Source organism: Primulina huaijiensis, chromosome 14 (assembly GCF_012295235.1).
Source record: "Primulina huaijiensis isolate GDHJ02 chromosome 14, ASM1229523v2, whole genome shotgun sequence".
NCBI classification, from domain to species: Eukaryota; Viridiplantae; Streptophyta; class Magnoliopsida; order Lamiales; family Gesneriaceae; genus Primulina; species Primulina huaijiensis.
In genome coordinates, this window is record NC_133319.1 from 19,699,731 (window position 1) to 19,725,746 (window position 26,016).

At 32.8% G+C, this 26,016-nt stretch overlaps 4 protein-coding genes and 2 long non-coding RNA genes across 16 annotated transcripts; 5 read left to right on the plus strand and 1 right to left on the minus strand.

The window, feature by feature from the left end:
- The first annotated feature begins 1,117 nt into the window (after positions 1-1,117).
- LOC140957476 (uncharacterized) lies at positions 1,118-1,835 on the plus strand. The gene is made up of 2 exons (XR_012171640.1): positions 1,118-1,245; positions 1,318-1,835. It is a non-coding gene; the product is annotated as an uncharacterized lncRNA (long non-coding RNA).
- A 7,156-nt stretch (positions 1,836-8,991) lies between these two features.
- On the plus strand, positions 8,992-12,461 carry LOC140956560 (uncharacterized). Of its 4 annotated transcripts, none has more exons than XM_073413344.1 (8): positions 8,992-9,152; positions 9,235-9,400; positions 9,561-9,619; positions 9,787-9,905; positions 10,901-11,135; positions 11,750-11,873; positions 12,002-12,100; positions 12,186-12,461. In XM_073413344.1, the coding sequence occupies exons 1-7, from the start codon at positions 9,087-9,089 to the stop codon at positions 12,079-12,081; spliced, it is 849 nt and encodes a 282-aa protein (XP_073269445.1). In that variant the 5' UTR covers positions 8,992-9,086; the 3' UTR covers positions 12,082-12,100; positions 12,186-12,461. The 4 variants fall into 4 exon arrangements, with proteins under 4 accessions (XP_073269445.1, XP_073269444.1, XP_073269446.1 ...); XM_073413343.1 differs by having other exon boundaries at positions 12,190-12,461; XM_073413345.1 differs by having other exon boundaries at positions 12,235-12,461.
- A 1,485-nt stretch (positions 12,462-13,946) lies between these two features.
- On the plus strand, positions 13,947-15,597 carry LOC140956484 (allene oxide synthase 3-like). The gene has a single exon (XM_073413237.1). The coding sequence runs from the start codon at positions 14,020-14,022 to the stop codon at positions 15,460-15,462; it is 1,443 nt and encodes a 480-aa protein (XP_073269338.1). The 5' UTR covers positions 13,947-14,019; the 3' UTR covers positions 15,463-15,597.
- A 4,444-nt stretch (positions 15,598-20,041) lies between these two features.
- On the plus strand, positions 20,042-21,581 carry LOC140957414 (allene oxide synthase 3-like). Its single transcript, XM_073414648.1, has one exon. It carries the CDS (start codon positions 20,068-20,070, stop codon positions 21,496-21,498), a length of 1,431 nt encoding a protein of 476 aa, XP_073270749.1. The 5' UTR covers positions 20,042-20,067; the 3' UTR covers positions 21,499-21,581.
- A 1,154-nt stretch (positions 21,582-22,735) lies between these two features.
- On the minus strand, positions 22,736-25,827 carry LOC140956578 (mogroside I-E synthase-like). 8 transcript variants are annotated; one of them, XM_073413383.1, is made up of 4 exons: positions 25,564-25,826; positions 25,428-25,460; positions 24,059-24,755; positions 22,736-23,519 (listed from the first exon to the last, which is right to left on the minus strand). In XM_073413383.1, the coding sequence occupies exons 3-4, from the start codon at positions 24,710-24,712 to the stop codon at positions 22,806-22,808; spliced, it is 1,368 nt and encodes a 455-aa protein (XP_073269484.1). In that variant the 5' UTR covers positions 24,713-24,755; positions 25,428-25,460; positions 25,564-25,826; the 3' UTR covers positions 22,736-22,805. The 8 variants fall into 8 exon arrangements, with proteins under 8 accessions (XP_073269484.1, XP_073269482.1, XP_073269483.1 ...); XM_073413381.1 differs by having other exon boundaries at positions 24,059-24,760; XM_073413382.1 differs by having other exon boundaries at positions 25,428-25,493.
- LOC140956580 (uncharacterized) lies at positions 24,710-25,411 on the plus strand. Its single transcript, XR_012171494.1, has 2 exons — positions 24,710-24,851; positions 25,228-25,411. It is a non-coding gene; the product is annotated as an uncharacterized lncRNA (long non-coding RNA).
- Positions 25,828-26,016: the final 189 nt, after the last annotated feature.

The following is a 26,016-nucleotide window of genomic DNA, read 5'->3' on the forward strand; positions in this document are numbered from 1 at the left end:
CTAACAAAATTTGATATTCTAGATATCTAAATATATCGATAAAATTGTAAAATTTTTTGAGCCAAAAAAAACTTTTGATTCTCTAATTATATAAAATTTATTCTTAGTATAATAAATTGAATTTTTTGTATATCTAATCTGACTTTCGTATATATTTAATTTTAAAATTTTTGTTTGATGTGATAGAATTTTAGGTGACATTCCAAATTATTTTTCTCCAAATTGAAAAATCCATTATATTTGTTAACATGTTATCGGATTTTATAGCGTAGTCAAAAAATTTCGGCTAAAATTGGACAGTACTCCAAGAAAAATCATAACAAAATGACCAAAAATAAAAGTAAGCAAACCAATACTAAAGTTTAACGAGTTATAATAAGATCGAAAGAAAAAATATCGTGTAAAATTAGTCGACTAAAATGATTTTTTTTCCGATAATAAAACTGTAAATATATACGCAGCTTATTTTGATGACAATTTTGTAACATTTAGGCATAGTTTGGTACACATGATAGGATAAACATGTGATATATATTATAAGGATAAGTTAAGGATAAATAAGATGTAGAATATTATAATTAATGTTTGGTATAATTTTAATAAAAGTGATTAACGTTATATATATTAGAATGTAATAACAAAATTAACCTTATCATAATAAATTTTATAATCTCAAAGTTGTTGCTTGAGTTCATATTTCTTATCTGTTCATGCACCGACAGTGCTTTCATGATTTATTTATTTTTACCTAATTTTATATATTATATAATATGATAATTGAGACCTTGATTTTGTGAGTCAAATCAAATATCAATTTTTAAGGTTAATCGAGTGATACTAATAATTTTATTGAGATTTATAAAAATCATTTATATATTATGATATTATATAATATATAAAAATAAAATAAAAATATTTATTTGATGGGACGGTGAAATGAGAGAACGATATGATTTAAGATTTTTATATATTGAAGGCAATTAAGTCATTTGTAGTGTTTTTTATCATTAGATTAAAATTATCACATGTCATAAAAGGGATACATTATACTTGTATAAAACTATAAAAAAGATTATTTATCAATCCATCTCTTGTTCTGTCTATCAAACTATACCTTATGCATGTCAAGTGTATATCTATATTTCACCGTGTTTCCCTTGAATCTTGATTTGTACAGGCTGAATACAATTTCCCGGAATATACCGTAAACATATCCGCGTCCAGCGAGCCATGGGACCATGAAAAGTATGGGCATCCACACCCTTTATTTCTTTCACAATTATTTCCTCCTTTATATATATTCATGTTTTGATGCAGTACTCTCATCTCCATTATTTCAAATCTGCAAATTATTGAAGCACTACTTCATCAAGAAACAAGAAATGGCGGCCGTGGCTGACATGTGCATGGAGGAGATAACAAAGTTCGGGTCAAAGGTTCTCAGGGCAAGAAATCCAATGTTCTTTGCGAAATCCAAGAAAAGGGATTCCATAGAGGAAGTAGAAGAATGCAAAGATTTGAAACAAGGTTCTTCCGCTTCTTTGTCTGAAAGCCTGAAATCTGCAGCAAGGGGTACCAGAAATGACGATGCCATGTCTGATTCCCTGACTTTTCTGCTCATGGACCGGTTTGCTCCGTGTTGAAATCAAGAATCTTGGATATATAACGGGAATGGAGGGTATATATATGTTTATATATGTATATATTATATATGAACAGTTAAAGGTTCGTATATGTTTAAGAGCTATGAATTAATAATGCATGTTTAGATTCATATGATGTTGAAGCTTATATATATATTACAAGTTCAATGGATTAAAAATAGATTTCCAATATTACAGATCTTGAGATATTGAGAAAGGAATTGAACACCAATCTCTGGTACAAAATAGTGGTTTCGCCTCCGGTGGGACGAAAATAAATTACAGAAATTAAACTTCTAATTAAGGCACCCAAATTAGGTTCTTACGAGCGAGTAAAATAAAACACAATCCCTCCGAACCAGATCAAATGGTTGCTTATTGTGCATATGTCTTAACAGCAGAAGAACTCAAACCATTTCTGGTTATTTTTCTTTACAGAAAGAGATGCTACCAAACAAGACCATCTGCCTCTATTATTTTTGGAAAAACCAATGAACATAACCAGCATGTTTCTAAGCCTCATAGATAGGGAATATAAATTATATAATTTTGTGTAGTTGCAAGATGAATAAAATTTTAACTTTATCACAACTTTTAGAAACTAGTAATTTCATACATTATTACTACTCGTTATATTTTCACAAGAAGAGTGCAGTAAACGAAGTAGAATACATGTGTATCTTACAATATGAGAATAAGACAGTAAGGTATAGTTTGGTACATTGGATAAGAGAATAAGACAGTAAGGTATAGTTTGGTATATTGGATAAGAGAAGGATTGATAAATTATCCTCTTTATTTCATGTTTGGTACCTTTTTAGAAAGATCATGATAATATCATGGGCCCGTGATAAATAATTTAATACAAGGATAAAATATCCCTTTTATAAGATGTGATAATTTTAATTTAATGATAAAAAACACCACAAATGACTTAATTGCCCCCAATATATAAAAATCTTAAACCTTATCGTTCTTTCATTTCACCGCCCTATCAAATAAATATTTTTATTTATTTTAATATATTATATAATATGATAATTATATAAATGAACTCGAGATAATTATATAAATGATTTTTATAAATCTCAATAAAATTATTAGTATCACTCGATTAACCTTAAAAATTAATATTTGATTTGACTCACAAAATCAAGGGCTCAATTATCATATTATATAATATATAAAATTAGGTTAAAATAAATAAATCATGCAAGCACTGTCGGCGCATGAACAGATAAGAAATATGAACTCAAGCAACAACTTTGAAATTATAAAATTTAGAGTACGTCACTTGTGAGACGGTCTCACGAATCTTTATCTGTGAGACGGGTCAACCCTACCGATATTCACAATAAAAAGTAATACTCTTAGCATAAAAAGTAACATTTTTTCATGGATGACCCAAATTAGAGATCCGTCTCACAAAATACGACCCATGAGACTGTCTCGCACAAGTTTTTGCCTAAAATTTATTATGATAAGGTTAATTTTGTCATTACAATCTAATATATAAATTTAACCACTCTTATTAAAATCATATTATGCGTATCAAACTATGCCTAAGTAGATAACCACAACACAAAATAATTATATGACTTAGTTTATTTTTATGCTTTTGTTCTTTGATTTCATTTATCCATGCATAGAATCTGGAAATTTCAACTTTATTTTTATGCTTTTGTTCTTTGGTTTCATTTATCCATGCATAGAATCTGGAAATTTCAACTTCACCTACAAGTTGCATGGAAAAGGTTATAAGAGTATATATGCCGCCCAAAACGGAATATTGGAAATGGATTTTGGTAATTACACCTTTGTCTACGATCGGGTGTAATATGTAACACGATGCTACGTACCGTTGTCATTGTCCAGCAGCTCTCGTTGTCATTGCTCAACCGAATCAACAGTAGTTTCACTACAATTATGCAATTCAATTCTATCGAGCAGAGGTGCTTTGTAAATTCCACAAGGGAACTCTTTCAGCATTAGGCATTTCATAAGAACAAGGTGCTTAAGTTTAGGAATATGAGTGTCATCGGCTCCAAGATTGTAAATTCGTAGTTCCGATCAAAAGATATTTGAGACAAGGAAAACCACCTGTTTCTGGTTCTAGTGTCCAATTAGGTCCAAAGAATGTATAATTTTTTAGCTTGAGCACCTCAAATTTGGGTAATGCACGTACAGAGCTTGAGCATATCTTCCCATGAAGAAGCAGTGCCACTGTTGTCAAACTAATCAGCTCCACGAGAATGAATTTCTGTGATGGAATTTAAAGTATGGTTTTGGGCAGATATGCTTGATCTAATGAAGTAAAATAAAGTAATCATGGAAATAGTATCGGTTCCTTAGATCAAGCATGACATACTCAATTATGGACTAAATATAAACAAAACCATAACAATAAAATTGGAGATTAAGATAAATTGAATATGATCAAGAAATGAAAATATCAAGTAAATTTCCGGCAATAAAAATTTACGTATAACATGTTTCGAAGTTGATGCTACTAATTATTACGATTATATCTCTAGTCAAAACAAGGGTGACATTCTTCGGTGGGTGCAATCAACATGCTAGCTTTTCCTTTTTCATACTAGCAATGTTCTCCTCCTCCACAACCGAAATATTTTTTAGATTTGGAAGAGCATCAACGAGATCTTTTAGGTGTGTTGGGAGACGATCGAAATAATTTTCCTCTCTATAGAATTCTTCAGAGACCTTAATAATATCCTCATGGAATTACAAATAATAGAACACTCCAACAATCAAAAGTGCGGTTAAATAAAATCGGATAGTAGGGAAAGTGGAGCAGGAAGCCAAACTGTGGTCATCTTCTCTAAAGATTGCACCAACCTTTAGATAAAGGCCACCAAGACTCTGTTCAGGTATAGGATCGAGCCATTTGTCATTATGTGTTGATATATGTTATATAAGAAAGATATGTCGTTATATTCTTCCAAATGTATAGGAAGTTAACATAGTGGATTCTAGGATGCAGGGGTGTATGGTGTGGATGGAGACCACACTGATTTTATGAGATGGAAGTCTCTATCGGAGGATGTCAGAGTTCAATAAAATTTTATAAGGCACACCATGTGAAGGTGCCATTATCAGAATATGTATTGAAGGATGTGGCCTTTTATTTGGTAAGATTAAATGATGTTTCAAATGATTTAGTGGTGCAAAACTTTTGTGAAGAAAGAAAATATTGCCAGGCCGTCATGACGATAATGGCGGAGCTAGGCTCTCTCTGAAGGAGTATCAGACGTAGTTCCCAAATATAAATTTTATAGGGAAAATTGATAAACAATGGTTTACAATGTGTCTAATGTTGCACTGCCATCTTTGGACTAAAACATGTGTCTTAATTAAAGATTTTGAAGTATGGCATTTTCAGCACTCTCGTCTAACCTGCAGTTCCATTATTTAAAGATCTTGAAGTATGAAATTTGAACTTTGAAATGAGGGACATGACACTAGTTTTTTACATATTGAATGAAGCTTCCGATGATATAACTATCGAGAGTTTATTTGAGGTAGAGCTTAAAATTGAGATATAAAATTTTTATCCAAACTCGTCACGTCTCCGAAAGGTAATAAATTGAATAATACAAGAGAGATTTAGAAAGACTGGTATAGTTTGAACACTTGAAACTTGGATGGTAACACATGAAGTGAAACCTATTTATATTACTCAAAGTGCAGATAAAGTTAAGATCGGTCCTAATCTTATGATACATATTATGTCTCTAGAACCATCCATAGAATATTCTTTGGATATTTTATAAGAAATTTATAATGGAAAATTCTAGATAAAAACTGTTTTATCCTATTCTAAAGTGTTCTACAAAGTAAATACTTAGAAAGAATATACTTCTAATTTCTAGATAATTGCACTAAATAATCTCTAGAATGCTTGGAAGCCTCTTGCATTCTTCAATTTGGAACTGAAATCACTTGGGCTAGTATTTCGAAATTCCATTATATTATTAATATACCACATTTCTTCATAAAATGACCCTTTTCCTTTACTGTCATCGATTTCAAATCCTTGTGAAATACCAAAAAAAAGCGTTGTTTATGGGATTCTCTCAAGCAAATTAAGGTTTCTCAACATATCGTGGAGGAAGGATGTCTTAAACCTACCATCGCACCCTCTTCTCTTCACCTGTACAAGACTTCTACCAATAAGCTCTTTAGCTTTCTTGGTCGATCGGATAAATCCCTCCCCGATCCATAACCATAACAATTTCTTAGCGGTAATCTTTGAATCTTCTGGAAAATTTCCCATATAAAGGAAACAAGGTTTTCAGATGATCAGGCAAATGATTATAGCTTAAAGCAAGTATGTTTTGGCATTGCTCTTGTTCTTCCATCACAATCGAACATACACTTTTGGCAACATCTTCAACACTTCCAATGTCATGTTCATCTTAATTTGATAATAGACCTGCTACGACAACTATTGCAAGAGGTAGTACGTCCCTGGCACATACATGCTATTTGCTTGCCAATTGGCTCTAATTCAGGAGGGCACAACTCTTTAATCGGGATTGTGGAACAAAGTAGTTCCCAACTTTCATCTGGGCTCAAACGAGGCAAGCAATGGGGTTGAGTATCTGGACTTGCAAATTCAGCCACATCTATATATAAGTCGAGTGGTCGGAATAATACGACTTCCATTTTCATCATTTAGAAAAATTCTCTTCAAATCATTCCAAGTTTGCTTATCCCACATGTCATCTAGTACAATTAGATATCTTTAAACTTTGGTAAAGTGACTGTTTTAAGTCTTCATTTCTTTTTCCATAAATCTCCGTCGTAAGATCGGTAAGACAACGTAAAAGTCCTATCAACACTTCTTTCACCTGGTATTGCTGAGATACAGTGAACCATGCACGAATATGGAAATGATACCAGACAAGTGGATCATCATATAAATTAAACTTTCAGTGAAAGTTGTCTTGCCGATCCAACCCATCCCAACGACTCTGAAAACTTTGAGTTTTGGTGGGGGTATCCAGAAAGACAATCCAACATTACTGACAAATCTAAAACATGATATGAACACTTCACTTGTGAATCACAAAATATAACCGGCCAAGATGTTGTCGTAATCAAGCTAATTGCCTGAGGATGTCGTGCCTTGCAGACTTTGGGTTGACTTTTGAATGATATATCTGCCTTCACAAATCCTTTTTCAATTGGTTGTTGATACACTCTAGACTTTTTGTTATTTGAAGCAAATTTCGGCAAAAAATTTTGACTGCTCCATCTATACCAAGAATTGGAACAAAAAAGTAATCATCACAGCAAAATAAATAACCAACTAAGTGATATATCACAATTTTGATCGAACCATGGTTGCAGGAAAAGAAACATGCATTTTTATAGAGAAATTAAAATATAAGAAAACCTCTACCTCGAGTAAAAATTATAAAATAAAGAAGTAACAGATTGCACTTAAACATTATATACTTGAGACTAGTTAGCTAACCCATAGGCCACGAATCAATGTAATCTCGACTCCTGTAGGCTACAAAACGGAGCCAATTCCCTAAACTGCACATCAGTTTTTTGTCATAACCTTGTCTCGAGGAATCAATGAGCAAGGAATCCATCAAGTTCAGATTATCGTACATAAGCCGGATTTCTTCTATCCGAAAAGGAATAAAAAACTGCTCGGAGTCGCATGTACGTCGGTGGGACTTACTAATTGACAAATCAGACTCTTCGGTAAAGCTATATAACTGCTCTCTGCTAGAAACAAGCAATATAAATTTTTGGCTATCATTGGCCACTTGTTCACCGTTGTTAGACTCTAATTCAACACGTTGTGTTACTCTACAATTCACATTCTCGTTCATATTTTCCACATCATCAGACGTCATCAAATTGTTCATCTCTATAAAGTTCACCATTAGCATAATCACCGAGATCATCACAAATATTATCACAACGATCATTATCTCGACATAAACTGAATTCAGAATCAACAAATCACCACGACAATTATTATTGATGTGTATATGAAATTTAGAACCACCAGAATCATCATATAACCATGTGAACCAAATTCATTATCAACATTATTGTCATAAATAACTTAAACTTTCTTCTCAATTTCCACGTGAAGTAAAGCCATATGATGTGTATCACCAAACAATAGATAGGTCAACAGACACTTTTCACTGCTTAAATATATCGGACCAAGAATATGATCACAAATACGTGTTGAGTAACTGAATTTTAATTCAAGCTCACTTTTGTTCAAGCCACAATTCACGTATACTTGATCTTTCAGCATTGATATGGTTACTTCAGCGTCATCAAAATTTATGGCTCCATATCAACCCCGAGCACCATTCAAGTTCTTCTTGCTCATAATTTTTCCATTTTCCATCATATCGGAACAAAACAATGGCCTGCGTCATTTTCTTGTAGAAAAAAGAAAGAAGTATACTATTAATTAAAAAAAATGCATCACTCAAAATTAAAGGAAATTGAAAATCAAAATTAAAATTATCTATGCATTTCATGTATGAACCTTCTTTTATTTAAAAAAAAACTAATACAAAATTTATTTTATTCTTTGATAATTCTGAAGAAAATATCAAACGCACTTCTTTCTGAAAAAACACTAATACAAAATTTATTTTATTCTTTGGTGATTTTGAAGCAAATATAAAAACAACGGATGTTAAAAAAATTAAAAATGTCTAGGAAGTTCTTTGAAAATTATGAAGCAATAGGATATTAAAAGTTTACTTTCTTAGTTTTTTTCTTTCAATTTTTGTCTTATTCTTAAATCAATAGAATATTAAAATTCAAGAACCTCCATCACTACTTGTCTTACTCTTTAAAAAAAATGATGTGAAAGCAATTCACATTCTTCTACTTTTTTTCGTTTTTTCACATACTTTGCAGACAAATGAACAAAAATAACATAAATGATCAAAAGTAAACAAATAAGAAAAATTATACGTGCAATCGTTACCTGAGAAAATCAAATGATGTCGGACTGTTTTCTTTTTTGGTTTGTAACATACGTAGAAGAAAGCATAAGAAAGAAAAAAGTGATCTAGAATATGGGAAAAAGGATAATTATACAGAATAGGAGAGAAAGCGCCTAAAAAATGATATGTCGAGGAGGGCAAATCAATATTTTAGATTAGAGTAAATGAGTAATTAGGTTATAATAATTATGTTTGAGTATATGAGAGTAATTTTGACCAAATTTATATAAAAATTTTAGACAAGGTTAGTTTACAAATTAAAATGATTATAAGGTCTAAATACTAATAAATTATCATATGAAGATTATATTTCAAATTATCCCTTTTGTTGGTGTATCATACACAGCTGGCTTCTTCTTCAAGATTTCTAATACTGAAAACAGTTCGACTGGCCGCAAATTCGTGCACAAGCACCCCCAAGCTTATGAAAATGGAGTTCTGTCTCGAAGAAGGGAAGCAAGCGAACCCTAATTGCTCCACTTTAATTCTGGTACGTTGTACGATTCAAGAATTCGTTTATTTATTTATTTTCTAAATTTACTTGAAGATTTTGTCTTTTCTGAACTTTGCAGCCGGCGCTATCGATTGGAAACGTCGGGCAGCTGGCTGTGGATTTGCTAATCTCGTCGCTGAAAGCGGGTAGAATCGGCTACTTGGACGATCCCAATGTGCTGCCTTGTGTTGGCAATGATGCTTATACTGCTTCGCCTGGTGGAGACCTCGCTCTCCCTCTCGAAGGTATTCTTTTTTCCAAATTTTATTTTGTGTTCTTTACGGGTTTATTGCTCTGTCAACACCTGTTAATTCTTTTTTTTTTTTATGTATTTTGCTGAATATGTCTTGTTTAGTCGAAATACTGAATGTTGTAAATTTATTCGTTCTTGCCTGAGTTTGGCAGCTTATGAGTTATCATCTAGTGGGTTAACACTTGTGCAGCAACGCTCTCCTGTTATCAAGGTAGAGACTTTTTGTTTTAGTTATGAATTAATATTGATACTATTTGATTTATTTAATCTTTAAAGTTTAGTTGATTAATCTATGCATGTGGGTTGTTGAATAAGATTGATCTAGTGCATTGATTCTGGAATTTTTGTTGGACATAACTATATATCCAATGACAACAGGGTATGATGATTGATTACGCGAAGAACCTGGCAAGCTTTGCTGCTTCTAATGGAAAGAAGCATGTTATCATACTCTCCAGCTTGGACTTTGGGAGATGGAAAAGAGTTGACATGTCAAGGTATAGATTGTGATTCATTGTTACTTTAACATGTTGGCGAATCCTAGGTAAAGTTAACTTAACAGTCCTTACCTCTCTTCTCTTCCCTGTTTTTTTTGTCTTGATTCTTTTGTATCATGTTTACTATGCTTTTTTCTTCTGTGAGAATGACCTTGAAAAAGCTATTTAACAAATGTAAATGGCAATGGCATGGTGAAGGTAAATTTTTTGAGAAGCCATAGAAAACGTAGAGGATATAAGTTTTATGAAGTTCATACTACTTTTATATGTTTGTGTAGCTTAGGTAAAGTTTATGTGGACATGCATTATGTAGCTATGATGTTTTGCTCTTCTATAAACACGATGATCAAAGCTGAACAGAGGACAGAGAAAGTGAAAAACTAATGAAACTACTTACCCAAATGTATAGTATTTAAGGTTTTTAGCTAAAAGTTGGGTTCAGGTTTAATTTATTAAATGATGCAATATTATGAATTTGAAAGCTCCCTAGTTGGAAATAAGATCAGCTTCATTTGAAAGTTAAACTTTCAGGAGGACCCATCTTTTAATAATTTACTGCAAATGAAGTCATGGATGATTTAACTGATTCATAAGCCCTTCATACGACCCTGCTATGATAGATCTGTAGATTACATTATTTCCATAAATTTTGTTTCAGTTTCAGTTTTCCCTTTGTAATTGAATTTTACATCATGTCTATGAAATCTTGATTTTTTCGCTAAAAAGTTCTGCATGTACTGTTTCTGATTGAAACTAAGTGAGACCTAGAATTGTAGAAATATGTCGTGTTGCTTAACAAAACAATGGTGTACAAAATTTTGAATAATAATTAGTTTCATGAACCTTTGATATTTCGCATTTGATCATGAGAACATAGTTAATTAGTTAGTAGTAAGAAATATAAAGGATTCACTTCCTTAACTCGTGATGTACTAATTTACTTTTCTCCGTTTATGTTATAACCAATTAACTGATTCAATGGTGATTTATATCAGTGGTTTGCAGATTCATTATTTATCTAGTTCCAATACGGATGGAAGTGACAATGACTGTGAAAGGTTTGGGTGGAATAGACTGCAAGATTATAGTCCTGTTCAAAGCACATGGAAGTATCTGAATGAATTAGCTGAAGAGGGGTCAATGCCTGATGAAGATTTTTTTCTTGAGGATCTAGGAGATGATGATTACTACCCAAGTTTGCCTTTTGCTGCACTTTTTTCCATCTTTAAGGTAATGATTATGTACTTTATTGGACATTGAATAATCTTCTAGCTTGCTTTACTAATAAGCACGATCAATTTGTCCTACTTTGTTTCAACACTTAGTCGGCTATCTGCCTCAATGTCTGTTTTATATCTTTTCTAGTGATTATCAGTTCATTGTCAATTTTCCTTTTTTCATAGGACAATGACAAACCATGTTTCTCCGCTTTTCTGATATTAATCTAGACCATCTGATCTAAGAACCAGCCTTTTCATTAATTCATTTTATAACTCGAAACTCCTAATTTCGAATGAAATATCTCTTGTATTTCAGAAGAATCTTTTATTTCAGGCTTAAGAAAAAAACGGGATTTTTTTATCTTGTGAAATATCCAAACATACGAAGGAGTGGCGTATGGATCTTTGTTTGTTTTTTCGTTGGACTTTTCTTTCATGCAAATTATTAGTCAAGACTGACTTAATTGAGTGCTGAAAATTGAGTTTGTAGGATTGTTGGATTGGGCATTGAACTTCCATTTTTTTTATTGATGCTTTAATTGTAAAGTTCTACATTTCTTTGACAAATGTTTAACTATGTTGACACAATAAATCATTTATTGAACAATTCTTGTATTTTGGTAGGCTAAAGGTATCAAAGTCACTTGCTTACTTTGTTACTGTTCCGAAGGAGATAATATACCTGAAGCTTTTTATTTGGCGGAGGCAACCAGCAAACTTGTGGGACTAAGCCAGAATGAAATTGATGGTGAGCTAATCTTAACAAGCAATCGACCATTTCTTTCTGCCCTTCTTTACGTGGCACTGTTCCGTGTATAGATTACTTTGTTCAGGATTCAGATTTCCTTTCCACTTCAACTATTTCATCTTGTTCAGGCGGTGGAGCTGGTAAATGGACCATACCATTTTCATGGCAGAGTGTGTATGGACCTCCAGCAGACATGACTTTATTCTAGGATGCTGATGTGATTCAAGGTATCAATGGTTTCTTCTTGTGTCCTTTGGTACCTTTACTCTGAGTTATGCCAACATAAAAATGCTTTGATCTGTTTATTGCAAGTCAGAAGTTTATACTCGAGTAAAATATGAATCGTCACTCGTCATGCTAGCTGAACCCGTGGTTGAACCAGCAAAGTTTTAAAGCGTTGACATGGTTGGTGAAGATTCCAATCCCTTCCTGGTTTATGCCTTATTCATGGGACATAAGATATGAAGTGTTTAACAGGAAGAGTTGGTTTGTGAAACCAGACGCCATTGCTCGCTTATTGTTACTTAGATTCGAATTTGTTGTAACTTTATTGTTGTTTACTTGTCCTAGGGAGGTTTTGGCATCGTCTTCCTCCCTTGTATCAGTTTACCGTTCTCATATAAAACCGCGTCTAGCGTGGTCTTTAAAAAAATCAGGCCTCGGTGTAAAAGGCTTTGAAAACAAAATTACAAGATTTATATAAAATATATCTAATGGATATATATATAGTAAATAATTTGTGAAACGGTCTCACGGATCTATATCTGTGATATGAGTTGATCCGGTCTATGTTAGTAATAAAAAGTAATATTTTTAAAATAAAAATAATATTTTCTACATNGGTTTTTTTTTTTAAATTTCAACACATTTTTATTTTTATTTTTTTATTTCAACAATTCAAATATCAATTTAGTTTTTTTATAATTTTTCAAATTTCACTTTAGTACATCGATAATGATAAAAAAGACGTAACAAACGCACATAATAACTAGTATATAGAGATGGAGTGGGTCAAGGTGGTTGCAACGACTTCCCTTCGACCATTGATTCACTATGTCGATATGCCAATTTTTCTTAATTCATCATTTCATCTCAGTTACTTCAGATATTTTGAGTAAATTATGAAATTTTTTATATATATAATATAATCTGTTGGTTCCTAAAATTTTTTGGTTTGGTACTCTGCTGAATTAGGCACAGTTGAAGTAAAACTAAACATACCAATTTAATTTTTGTAAGCACAACAAATTTAATTATTGCTTGTATTTTAATTATGTCATTTACAGTTTATTTCGTGCTAAAAAAAACGCAATATTCCCTTGGAATAAGAATTATGTATAAATAATGGTTATTACTTTGTGCATTCATGTCAATTATCATATTTATATTTTTATAATCAAAAAATATTGTGCNCCACATATATAATTTTTTATTTTATCGGGCCCATCAAGTTTTATAGAATTATTGTCCAATAATGTGCTGTGATTTAAATTTTATTTTAATAAATTTTAAAATGCATAATATTTTAAATAAATTAAACATGTGATAGACGTGGGTTGCCACTTGCAACGAACGAGGGGTCATATGTAAACCAGACAGAGCAAATTATTGTGTTTGATAGATTATTTTAATTAGCACACCTCGTTTTAATTGGTCGGATTAGCTATTACTTTTTTTTAACTTAAAACTATAAATAAAATATTAAATTTATGATAAAAACGTGGAATTTATTCATAAATAATTTATTTTCCAAGAGATTACTTGTTGCCTTACAAAAAAATGATATGACCAGTGACACTAATGTAATTCTAATTTTTAAGATGTACAGCAACTAAGAGCGATTGAAGGTTTGGACAATTAATTGTTAAGATTGAGACTCGTATCTAATTCAATTATAAAAACTAATTCAAGCGAGAGGATGATTGTATGCAATTCTCATATATTTTTATCTAACGACAGCTAACGTTACTGCTCCTTCAATCCTTATCCGCATGAAATAATTGTGTATGTATATATTGTTTGAATGACTCAAGCTAGAAATAGAAGCGCTATATATACATGAACAAATTCAGCAATTTTTCATAGACAATTTTCATAGACAATTATACCAGTTGAAGCCCGAAAGTTAGTCAAAGCCCGAAGAAACATGTCTTCTTACCCTTCTGAGAATCCTTCTGAATCAATTCTTCCATTGAAAGAAATCCCAGGTAGCTATGGCTTACCCTTCTTCGGGCCGATTCAGGACCGTCTAGACTACTACTACAAGCAGGGCTCGGATGAGTTCTTCAGGGCCCGAATCAAGAAATACAACTCCACGGTCTTCAGGATGAACAGCCCTCCAGGCCCTTTCAATGCTCATGATTCTAAAGTCGTTGTTCTTCTTGATGCTGTTAGCTTCCCTGTCCTTTTCGACACGTCGAAAGTCGAAAAGAGAAACATTTTTACGGGCACATACATGCCATCTACTAATTTCAATGGTGGATATCGCGTTTGTTCATATCTCGATCCTTCGGAAAGTAAACATGAAATCCTCAAGGGATTCATTTTATCATTACTAGGGAGGTTGCACAAGCAAATTATCCCTACATTCCGGAGCTCGGTTTCGAGGCTGTTCACCGACCTTGAGACCGAGTTATCTGATAAAGGGGGAGCAAACTTCAATGCCATTAGTGATAAGATGTCGTTCGATCTCTTGTTCCGCTTGTTTGCGAATACGAGCTCGTACGATACAAGTATTGCTGGAGATGGTAACACAAATCTTGATAAATGGCTGTTTTTCCAGCTTGCACCTTTGGTGCCATTAAACTTGAAGTTTTTGCCAAAAGTTGTGGAGGATTTCCTGCTCCACACATTCCCTTTGCCTTCTTTTATCGTGAAATCGGGGTACGAAAAAGTTCGAGAGGCCTTCAATAAGGCGGCTAAGGAGTTACTCGACGAGGCCGAGAAAGACGGGATCAGCAGGGACGAGGCTTCTCATAACTTACTTTTTCTTTCAGGGTTTAATGCATATGGTGGCACCAAGATTTTATTCCCAGCTTTGCTAAAGTACGTCGGAACCGGTGGATCAGATTTGCATAGACGTCTTGCCTATGAGATACGGACCGTCGCAGCGGAGGAAGGTGGGATAACCCTAGCAGGGATAAACAAGATGAGCTTGGTAAAATCAGTGGTATGGGAGGCTTTGAGGATTGAGCCTCCTGTTGCATCTCAATATGGTAAGGCTAAAGAGGACATAACAATCACGAGTCACGACGCGTCGTATATCATCAAAAAAGGGGAGATTATTTTCGGATATCAACCCCTTGCGACTAAGGACCCCAAGATATTTGTCGACCCCGACAAGTTCGTAGCTGATAGGTTCGTCGGAGACGGGGAGAAGTTGATCAAGTACGTCTATTGGTCGAACGGGAGAGAAACCGATGACCCAACGACTAGCAACAAGCAATGCCCCGGCAAGAACATGGTGGTTTTGTTCTCAAGATTGATGCTTGTTGAGTTTTTCCTTCGGTATGATACGTTTAAGGTTGAAATTGGGAAGCTCCTTCTAGGGTCATCGGTCACCTTCAAATCCTTGACAAAAGCTGCTTAATGTAAACTTTTAGGTATCTTATATTATATGTCGTTTAATTTGTTTGCCATGCTTCTTGTTAAGTTGTTGTCTTTTTTAATTTTAAGGTGTATAATTACTTGTTTTTATGGATGTTCGAAAAATAAGGAAATTCTTTTTCTGCTTTTGTCTTAGCAAAAGTTAATACTTGCCCAATTCCAGCCTTACGATAGTGGCTTTATATCGTTTTCCAGCATTATGTCACCAATTCACGAAAAATGACTAAAATCCAAAATAAATAAGGACCATAACCCTGCCACCTGAAAAAAAAAATAAATACTGTTCGAAAAATTGTTTCGAAAATATGTGTAAGTGGCATGATTATAACATGTCTCGTCGTAACGTTTCTCGATTGTTGACATGATTAGATATATCTAACATCCACTACCATCCTTAAAAAAAAAAAAAAAAAAAAAAAAAAAAAAANCACTACCATGTCAGCACAACTACTTCGACCATTTCCGTGTACCTCATTGTATTTTGGGACTTCGATCATTTCACTGCAAGACGGAAAAATTATAGAGTTGCAATAAAAAAAATATTTAATTTACCATATCTACATAATTAGGATATCAAAGCCCTATCTATATATGCCCATCTATATTGTGATGTTTGAAATAGCAGCTGCGTGTGACACTTAGACTACGTTTGGTACGAGAGATTAGGTGGGTTTATGGTTTTTTAACCCATCTAATATCATATTTGTTAAACACACCTAATCTCATGTTTGTTAGGATTTTTATTTATAATCAAGTGAATCTCTCCTATAAATGATTAAGTTATATTAATTGGGATAAAATAATCAATCATCACTCCTTAGGATTATTTATCCAACTCTTAATACATCCTATTTTTCCAATTTTATATTTCTCTTATATCCAAACTCACCACCACTTCCCGCCACCGACCGCCACCTACTGCAAGCCGACCGACACCGACCGCCGGCAGACCGCCGCAGTCGCAGCCGACTGCCGGTCGACAACCGCCGCCGCCGAAGCGGATGGACAATTTTGTCAATTCATCAAAAGATTCTTAATTATCTCATTCTTAACCATTAATACAAACATAATATTATTTTATCATTATATATTATATTTCAACTTCAATCATTCTTTTTATCATTTATCTTTTAATCATTTCATAATTTTATCGTCCAACCAAACGTAGCCTCCTAGAACCTCGAAGTTCAAAATATTTTACTATGTAATGTTGGTACTGCAGGTGATAGTGGTTGTATTTTTTAAAAACCGTGGAAGTACAAAAAATTATTGAGTACTTTGATAATTTCTTTTTTTATAAATTAATGTTTAGATGTATATTTAAAAATGATATTTAACCTAAAACTATATATCAATTAAAGAGTAAAACTTCAGATTTTGTTTGGGTAACCAAAAATAGTTTTTTTCCACTTCAGAAATGATTAAAAAAAATAAGGAAATTGAATTCGGAGCATCTATCTTTAGAGAAACAGTCTATTTAAGCTTCCGTTGCTTTTGTTTTCGGATTATTTTTAATTGGGTTGTTTTGTTATTTAAAAACACAAAAACTACCTTGAGATGATATCACAGATCAATTTTGTGAGATGGTTCTTCAATTCGATACGACTAACAAAAAAATTATTGCTTTAATATTAAAAGTAAAACTTTTCACTTTAAATATAGATCGGAAACACAAAAATAGAGCTGTAAGAATAAGATCGTCTTACAATAAATTCTATTAAAAATTATTTGACTAATATATCTAATTCGCGTTGCCAAGTCATTTGTCTATTTGGTTCTCTAAAAATGATTTATAAGTTTTAAAATATTTATATTATTTATAATAGTATATGTATAATTGATTAGTTTTGAATTATTTATGTATGTTATTTTTTATTTTTTTATCAATTTTTTTTATTATTTACTTTTTTTTTTGGAGGTTGGATGGAGGATTTTTCCAAATCGTCTAATTGGCTGTCTCCTCGGCCCGTTGTACAACGAGATAGGCCGATCCGTCTACAACTCTACTTAATATTTATTTAATATTAACAATTTTTTCTTTTAACCAAAAATAAAATTGACTTTAAACTGGCACTTGTCTATTTGGTTCTCTAAAAAAAACCATTTCATGATTCATAAAAAGAAAAAAAATTGGTTGTTGGATAAAAATAATAATATCAAATCTTGAAATAAATTAAGAAATTTGGTGGTAAATTGAACGCTTATGTTCGACTTTATGCCCTTTTGCCGGAGTGTTAACGTGACATCAGATACGTCATCAATTTTCGATGTCGCGTTAGTAATTTTGGTATCTGTGTCATGATTTTTCCAATGCTCTAAAAAAAATGATTAAAATTAAAAAGATACAAATTAATGAACTAAGACCGTAAATTGATCAACATGACCAAAAAATAGAAAATGTACGAATTAATCGACTATTGGCTTCATAAACGGCATCTATGTCACAATTTTATTTTGCAAATTTTCATTTTTATTTAATTTTTTTTTAAAAAAAAATTTCGTACGGAACTACTTATCACTTTCTAATTTAATTAATTTATATGCTAATATTTAATTTCATTTTATTTATTTGAATTAATCAAAATGACGTATTTCTATTTAAAACCCAAATTAATTAAATCGATTTATTCAATTCGGTTTCTCCTTATCAGAAAAAAATGGTTAAAACGTGATGAACCGATTTTTCTAAAAAAAATATACATTCCAAATTTATTAAAAAAAATTACTTGGGCCATAGAATTGGAAGATTACTAAATTTGACTCGGACCACATAATANACCCAATTAACTATAAAGAGCTAGGAATGGGTTAGGTATTATTTGGGTAGGTTTTCTAGAAACTAATAATTACTTGATAACATTTATTAATTAGGTATAAATCCATTATTGCCACTTGTATTTATATCTAACATAAAAAATTTGTAGGACGGATGACTTATTTAGATCATCTTTGAAAAATATTATTTTTATGTCAAAAATATTACTTATTATTATAAATATGAATATTATTAACTCATCTAAAAAATAAAGATCAATGAAATCGCTTACGAAAAAGATAATATCTGTCTAAAAAAATTTACCTAATTTGGCATAGCCATTCTGTTCCCACATATACCCGAAATTTTAATAATATTATTACGATTCTTTCACATACGTATTGAACTATTATAGTGTTGAACATTTTTTGTGTAAAAATTTAGAAATTATATATATTAAAGTTTTAAATTTTACTGCTAATTTTTTTTGAATTTTCTCATAATTATATAGAATTAATATTAAATATAAAATTTTTTTTATCTATCTTTAGATTAATGATATTTTATAATATTTTTTATATACTGGAAGTGATGTGTTCATTTAAATTGAAATAAGATTGGAAAATTTTGCTGTTAATTTTGAATAAATTTGAAATAGATTTATATATAGTAGATTTGCTTTTTTCTGATACCTAAAAATCACTTCGACAATTTAACGAAGAAGACGAAGACGACGACGACGATAATGTGTAGAATCGAGTATGAGAATTATTAGCGGAAATAATTGTTTTGTATTATTTGATTTCAAGATTCTGATATGAAATTAGGATTCAAAGTTTTTGCTAATAATAATATTCAATTCTCCCTTTTTACCTGCTTTTTTGAAGTCAAATATCTCAAATTCAAATTCGAAACAAACTCATGAAAATAGGGTCTGTTTGTCCCCATAGGGGCTAAGCTAAACTTTTGACAAATCCAAAATCAAAAGTAGGTTTGAAGCCGAAATATTTCGATTTCATAATCTCGAGCCGATTTGAAGAGACTTGTAATCGGAAATTTTATGTTATCTTTACGACATTACTACAATTTTGTGAATATTTATCGATACATATGTGGTTCACTCAAAATCGAATGGACTATTAATATCCATCTTTAGTTACATAATTGGGTCGAGTAAAACTATGTTTGTATTTATAGGACGAAAAAACAAATATTAAGTCCAAAAATATTTTAATAAATAAAAATGAAAGGTTATAATTGACAAAATAAATGGACTGTGAGACCCCTAAATAATGAGTATTAATGTTAATTAAAAGGAATGTGAGCGAAAGAGATATGTTGTTATAATAAGTATGTGGCAATGGACTTCACGATTTTTGATGAGTTGGTGGGTGTTATAACAACCTATCATTGCGCATGCCGTAAGGAAAGGAAATGAAAACGATCGAATTCAAACTTTGAAGTTGATTTGTCATAAAATGAGGAAGATTTCTCATTTAAAGAGCTAAACGATATATGGAATTTTCTCAAAAGGCATTTCACGAATAAATTATTATTTAACCACTTAAATTAATGATTATATAAGTTTGGAAAATAATTTTTTGATTAGAAATAATTTTCAAATAGCGCGTATAATTAATGGCTCTAGTTTGAATGAATGGTAATAATTTTAAAACATGCATGTCATAAAATAGCTAGCCACGATGGACTTCTTGAATTGGTCATATCTTTTTAAAAAAAAATGGATTTGAAATGAAAACATTATATATATATATATATATATATATGCACTCAGTCATATCATATATCTCGATTCAAACCAAACAAAGCAAAATGTCTTATTATTCTTCTGCATCAGACCTTCCATTAAAAGAAGTCCCAGGTAGCTATGGTTTGCCCTTTTTCGGGGCGATAAAGGACCGTTTCGATTACTATTATAACCAGGGACCGGAAGAGTTCTTCCGGGCCCGAATCAAGAAATACAACTCCACGGTCTTTAGGGTTAACAGCCCTCCAGGCCCTTTCAATGCCAAAGATTCAAGAGTCGTCGTTCTTCTTGATGCTGTTAGCTTCCCTATCCTTTTCGACACGTCGAAAGTCGAAAAGCGAAACGTTTTTATTGGCACTTACATGCCTTCAAGTCATTTTACTGGTGGATATCGTGTTTGTGCCTATCTTGATCCTTCGGAATCCAAACATGAAATCCTCAAGGGATTCTTTTTGTCATTACTAGGGAGGTTGCACAAAGAAATCATCCCCACTTTCCGGAGATCGGTTTCGAGGCTGTTTAACGATCTTGAGACCGAGTTATCTGATAAAGGGGAAGCAAACTTCAACCCCATTAGTGATAAGATGTCATTCGATTTCTTATTCCGTTTGTTTGCTAATAAGAGCTCATATGATACTAGTGTTGGGGGAGATGGTAATGCCAAAATTGATAAGTGGTTGTTTTTGCAGCTTGCACCTTTGATAACATTAGGGTTGAAGTATCTCCCAAAATGTATGGAGGATCTCTTGCTCCACACATTCCCTTTGCCTTCTTTCCTTGTGAAATCGGGTTATGAAAAAGTTCGAGAGGACTTCGATAAGGCGGCCAAGGAGTTACTCGATGAGGCGGAGAAAGAAGGGGTCAGCAGAGACGAGGCTTCTCATAACCTACTTTTCCTTACAGGGTTTAATGCATATGGCGGCACCAAGATCTTGTTCCCAGCTTTGCTAAAGTACGTCGGAACCGGTGGATCAGAATTACACAGACGGCTAGCCGAGGAGATCCGCACCGTGGTGAATGAGGAAGGTGGGATAACACTAGCAGGGCTAAACAAGATGAGCTTGGCCAAATCAGTGGTGTGGGAGGCTTTGAGGATTGAGCCTCCTGTCACATCTCAATATGCCAAGGCTAAAGAGGACATAACGATCACGAGCCACGACGCATCGTACGTCATAAAAAAGGGGGAGATTATGTTTGGATATCAACCCATTGCTACCAAGGACCCCAAGATATTCGCTAACCCTAACGAGTTCGTCCCTGATAGGTTCGTCGGAGACGGGGAGAAGTTAATTAAGTACGTTTATTGGTCGAACGGGAGAGAAAGCGAGAATCCGACTGCCGGCGACAAGCAATGCCCGGCAAAGGATATGGTAGTGTTGCTATCAAGATTGATGCTTGTTGAGTTTTTCCTTAGATATGATACATTTAGTGTGGAAGTTGGGAGGCTTCTGCTAGGATCATCTGTCACGATCAAATCCGTGATCAAAGCCACATGATTTTTTTTCATTTTTTTGTTGGATTATTTTATTTGATTTGTTTGTAATAATTTACTTTTTATTCATACAAATAATATAAGTGGATCCATATAAGATTTTAGATATGCATTTTCATACTAAAAATATTAAATGTGGTCATATAAATCTTTTAATTAAATTAAATAATTTAATAAAAATGTTCAATGTCCGGTCCATAATGAAATTCACGGAAAATTGCAAAAATTCACACAAAAATTCATTTTTTTTTCTTTTAATAATTTTTCATGTTAATATTGACGTGATACTAGGCACAACATCCATGTCAAACACTATGACATCAATATTCGGAATCAATCCATCAATATTGAATGTGACAATATTCTACATAACGTTAGTACTCAAAAAAGAACTAAAATTGAGAAAAAAAAGTATTACGACAAACAAACTTTGACAACTTATATTACCAAAAACTAAATTTGACAACCTATGAGATGAATTTGCTAATTTTCCCCCAAAAATTAAGTACAAACGGAGCACAGTATATATACACACATGTATGTATATAAAATTGTATAATGCCATCTAATTGGAGTTGGATATATACCTTCAATATGTGTACCAGATAGTTCGTAGATCACATATTTTGAGTGAAAATTGCAAATTTAGTTCCGTAAATTAGTATGTTTATATTTTAGTCATATAATTTATCAAAGTTTAATTTCCATAAAGAAACTTGGATTTTATTTTGGTTTTTGTCAATTTTTTGCTCAAAATAACTAAATCTATTGAATATAGTTTATTGACTCTGACTCTCTACTACGTGGAACACGTGGAGAGAATAAATTTCATATTACTCAAATTAAAATATATCTAATAAAAAAATTAAACAATATGACACTTAATATTTCAAAATGAGAAGAAATTTTCTTTATTTTTTGTTTATGAATATTAATGTGTGTCATATAAACTTTATTTTCGTCAACATGACCCACGTAAGAGAATTGTGTCAAATAAACAATATCAGGTATATTTAATGGTTTCGAACTAAAACAAAAAGATAATAAAAAAAATCTCAAATTACAATATAAAAACCAAACTTTAATAAATTACAAGACTAAAACCCAAACATGTCAACTTACAACATTAAACTTGCCATTTTTCTCATACATTGACAATAGGAAAAATGATTATTTTTATCAAATAACTTGTCTAATTTTGTTTTTTAACTTTTAATTTTGAATATTTTGCTCCGATTGCTAACATGACGATAGAAAATGTTGATTTTATTCTTAAAATAACATATTTAAAATCCTATATAATCAGATTAATTAACTACAAAATATTTGTGTCACAAAATCCTCAACATTTCTAGCAGAACTCCCTCCTTTCTCCACAGCTTCTCCGACCAATTCCTTCCACTTACAAGCATTTCTTTTAAGCACCTTCCCTTTATCTCCATGCACCATTTCTGTAACACACTTAGCAATCTCCTCTCTCTTAAATTCACCGGATTCAACCCGAGTACCTACATTCCAAACATCCTCGATAAACTTAGCATTCATCTTCTGGTCGGCCCATTGCCCCATTCCTATGATCGGCACGCCCACACTCAACGCCTCGAGAAAAGAATTCCATCCGCAGTGAGTCATAAAACACGAGACAGAGGGATGAGCCAGGACACGGGGCTGCGAGCACCATTCTACGACGAAACCTTTATCCGATAAATTCAAAACAAAAGCTGGAGGGAGCTTGTTTTCTTCAGATGATCTTACAACCCACAAGAAATTGCAATTGCTCAATGCTAGGCCAAATGCAAGCTCCTCCATTTGTTCTTTTTGAAGGGAAACCGCACTTCCAAATGAAACATAAAGAACCGAGTTTGTTTCTTTCGAGTCTAGCCATTCTATGCATGCTTCACAAGTTGGCTCAAAGACACTAATCATGTGATCTTTTTGGTCGTTAATCTCCTCGCTTGTTTGTAGTAATGAGATCGTAGGACCGATGGTCTTTATTGGCCATGTACTAGACATCCACTCAATTATCTGCAGATCCAAAGAATTAAATTAAGTGAAAATAATTTTTTATATTTTGATTTTTAGTCTATTGAATTTTCAAATTTTTTATTTCTGTTTTGTTTTCAAACTTATTTCTTTTGAGTGCTAACGTGACACTGAAAAATTCTAATAAAACATCGAAAAATGCTAACGTAAAATTGAAAATCACTGAGTTGTTCGATGTCAAGTCAACAATTAGATCAAAATAGTCGAAAATTAAAAATCAATATATAAAACTCAAAATTTGAATACTCATTAGTCATTAGACCAAATCTAAAAATTGAACAAGTTAGTGAGAAAAAAAATTTATTTTCCCTTAAATTAAATGGGTAGTTGTAAGATGTGGAACCAAACTCACACTTTTTCCTACTTCCCATTTCATGTCAAAAGTAAAAATGAAAGTTTGATGAGTAACTAATGTAAATTTTGGGTTTAGCTGATCTAGCTACCTTAAATTTTGATCGATCCCAAAATCCTTATCATACGGTTACCTTATTATTATAAGAGAAAAGATCAAACTTAATTACCTCATTCTCAAGCTTGTCAAATGTGTTGAAAAAGACCAAATCCACTTCCTTAAGATTAGAGAACTGATCAGCGAGAAGGTTCATAATAGTGTTATTAGGATCCATAATCTTGGGAAAAGAGGGCAAGTCTTCGACCTCGAGACTACGAGGCAATGCTGGCATTGGCACGACAGGATCTTCGTAAGGAAGCTTCAACAACCCTCTTTTCAAATGGTAGTATACAGAACAAACAGAACAAGACTGCGTGAAAAACGGCACCGTGAGCAAACCTCGCCCTCGAGCGATGCCCGAAACCCAATGCATTAAAGAATCATACACGATAGCCTTAGCAATACGACCAGATTTGAACTGTTCGTCAAGAAACTTAGCCAAACTCTGTGAAACGCATCGCTTGAAACGTGCCAAGTACTCCTCGAATGTCTCGGTTTGATTCTGATTGTCCTCGGAACCGTCGGATATGGTTTGTATGTTGATTGAGCTGCTGCTGCTGGAGGAAAACTTTGATGATTTGCTTAATTGTGTGGTAGTTATAACGGTGATGTGCAGACCCTTTGAGGCTAAGAACTTGGAGAACGCGGCGACAGGGCTTATGTGACCTTGTGCCGGATAAGGGAGGACTAGAACACAAGGCTTTCTAGTTCCATCCGCTGCCATTTTGGTTCTTGTTTTCTCTTCGCTACTAGGTTTTCTCCGCCCACTAGTCTTAAGAACTAGAGTACAATAAATAGAATTAAATCTTTCAATAATTGTATATATAACATGAGGATAAATGGTAACCCTTTAATTCTTGAATGTTCATATTTTTAGCAAATGTACCAACAGTTAACCTAAAATAAGTCAATTAAAATATCGATTACTCGGAAAATTATAGTTAGATGGTCAGTATCCATAAATATATAACATATGTACAAAACAGAAACTAAAAGTTAGGGATCACGGCGATGAGGCGGGCCGAGGCGGTTTGCCATCCTCATTTCCGCCCCCTAGTTTTCTCCATGCCCACATCCTCTCCCCCCTCTCTGGTTCAATCTATTTGGAAAATCTTATATTCTGATGTCGACTTAGCCTTCGTGACATTTGTAATAAATGAAATAATTAGCTGTATTCTAGTAGCAGCAGCATAAACAATCATCAGCTCATGCCACCACATAACTTGCTCATCAGTGAAGAAAAGTAAAATGATTCCATTTAAGAAAATCAAGAAACAAATGAAGGGTATCTACATCTACAAAAGGTTAGAAAACGTGGATAGATGGGTTGAAAATGCAACCCACGACTTGTTGAATCACCATCCGTGCCAACAAACATACAAACCGGCGCAAAAATCATCCATCTAAAGAAAATGCAACAAAATATGACAAAAATTTACCTTTATTGTTCCGTCAAACAGAAGAAATGCCAAGTACAAACCAAAAAATGGGAAGAAATTGATATCCTTCAGAAAATGAAAACATAGTATCGGGAGTTTCATTAAAAAGAAAATACACAAACAGGTTGAGCCTTACATAAATATCGGCCGGTCTGTGCGTCGCAATATGTCAGAATTCTTGTAGTGAATTTCTTGCCGCTGAAACACAATCGCAACAGCAAAAATCTCTACCGCTATGGAACAACTAAAGAGAACGCAAAATAGCAATTCTCGATTGACTTGGGGTCTTTTTTTACTATGATCGATTTGGGGGAATATTGGGAAAAAAAACAATTTGGGGAATTGGAGAGGGGGACAGCGACTGAGTGGAAAAAAAAACGAAGGGACAAAGATAAAGGGAATTGTTAAAATAGGAGAAGACCGAAGGGAACAATAAAAAGTTAAAAAAATTAACTATATAATGATAATATGGTAAAAATGTCAATACATATATTTATTATGATTTTTTAACAAAAGTTTTTAAAAGAAATTTAGTGAATTTCTTGTGAGACGGTCTCTCAATGCTGGATGTCTAACTCGCAAATTTGTT

Bases quoted from the DNA above. Each gene is read 5' to 3' on its own strand.
- LOC140957414 (XM_073414648.1), top strand. From the start codon at position 20,068: ATGTCTTATTATTCTTCTGCATCAGACCTTCCATTAAAAGAAGTCCCA.
- LOC140956578 (XM_073413376.1), bottom strand. From the start codon at position 25,529: ATGAAACTCCCGATACTATGTTTTCATTTTCTGAAGGATATCAATTTC. The intron at 24,761-25,427 runs GTAAATTTTTGT...CTAGTTCTTAAG, and splicing joins TGTTTGACGGAACAATAAAG to ACTAGTGGGCGGAGAAAACC. The intron at 23,520-24,058 runs GTAATTAAGTTT...TTGGATCTGCAG, and splicing joins TTGACAAGCTTGAGAATGAG to ATAATTGAGTGGATGTCTAG.
- LOC140956484 (XM_073413237.1), top strand. From the start codon at position 14,020: ATGTCTTCTTACCCTTCTGAGAATCCTTCTGAATCAATTCTTCCATTG.
- LOC140956560 (XM_073413342.1), top strand. From the start codon at position 9,087: ATGAAAATGGAGTTCTGTCTCGAAGAAGGGAAGCAAGCGAACCCTAAT. The intron at 9,401-9,560 runs GTATTCTTTTTT...TGAGTTTGGCAG, and splicing joins CCTCGCTCTCCCTCTCGAAG to CTTATGAGTTATCATCTAGT. The intron at 11,874-12,001 runs GTGAGCTAATCT...CATCTTGTTCAG, and splicing joins AAGCCAGAATGAAATTGATG to GCGGTGGAGCTGGTAAATGG.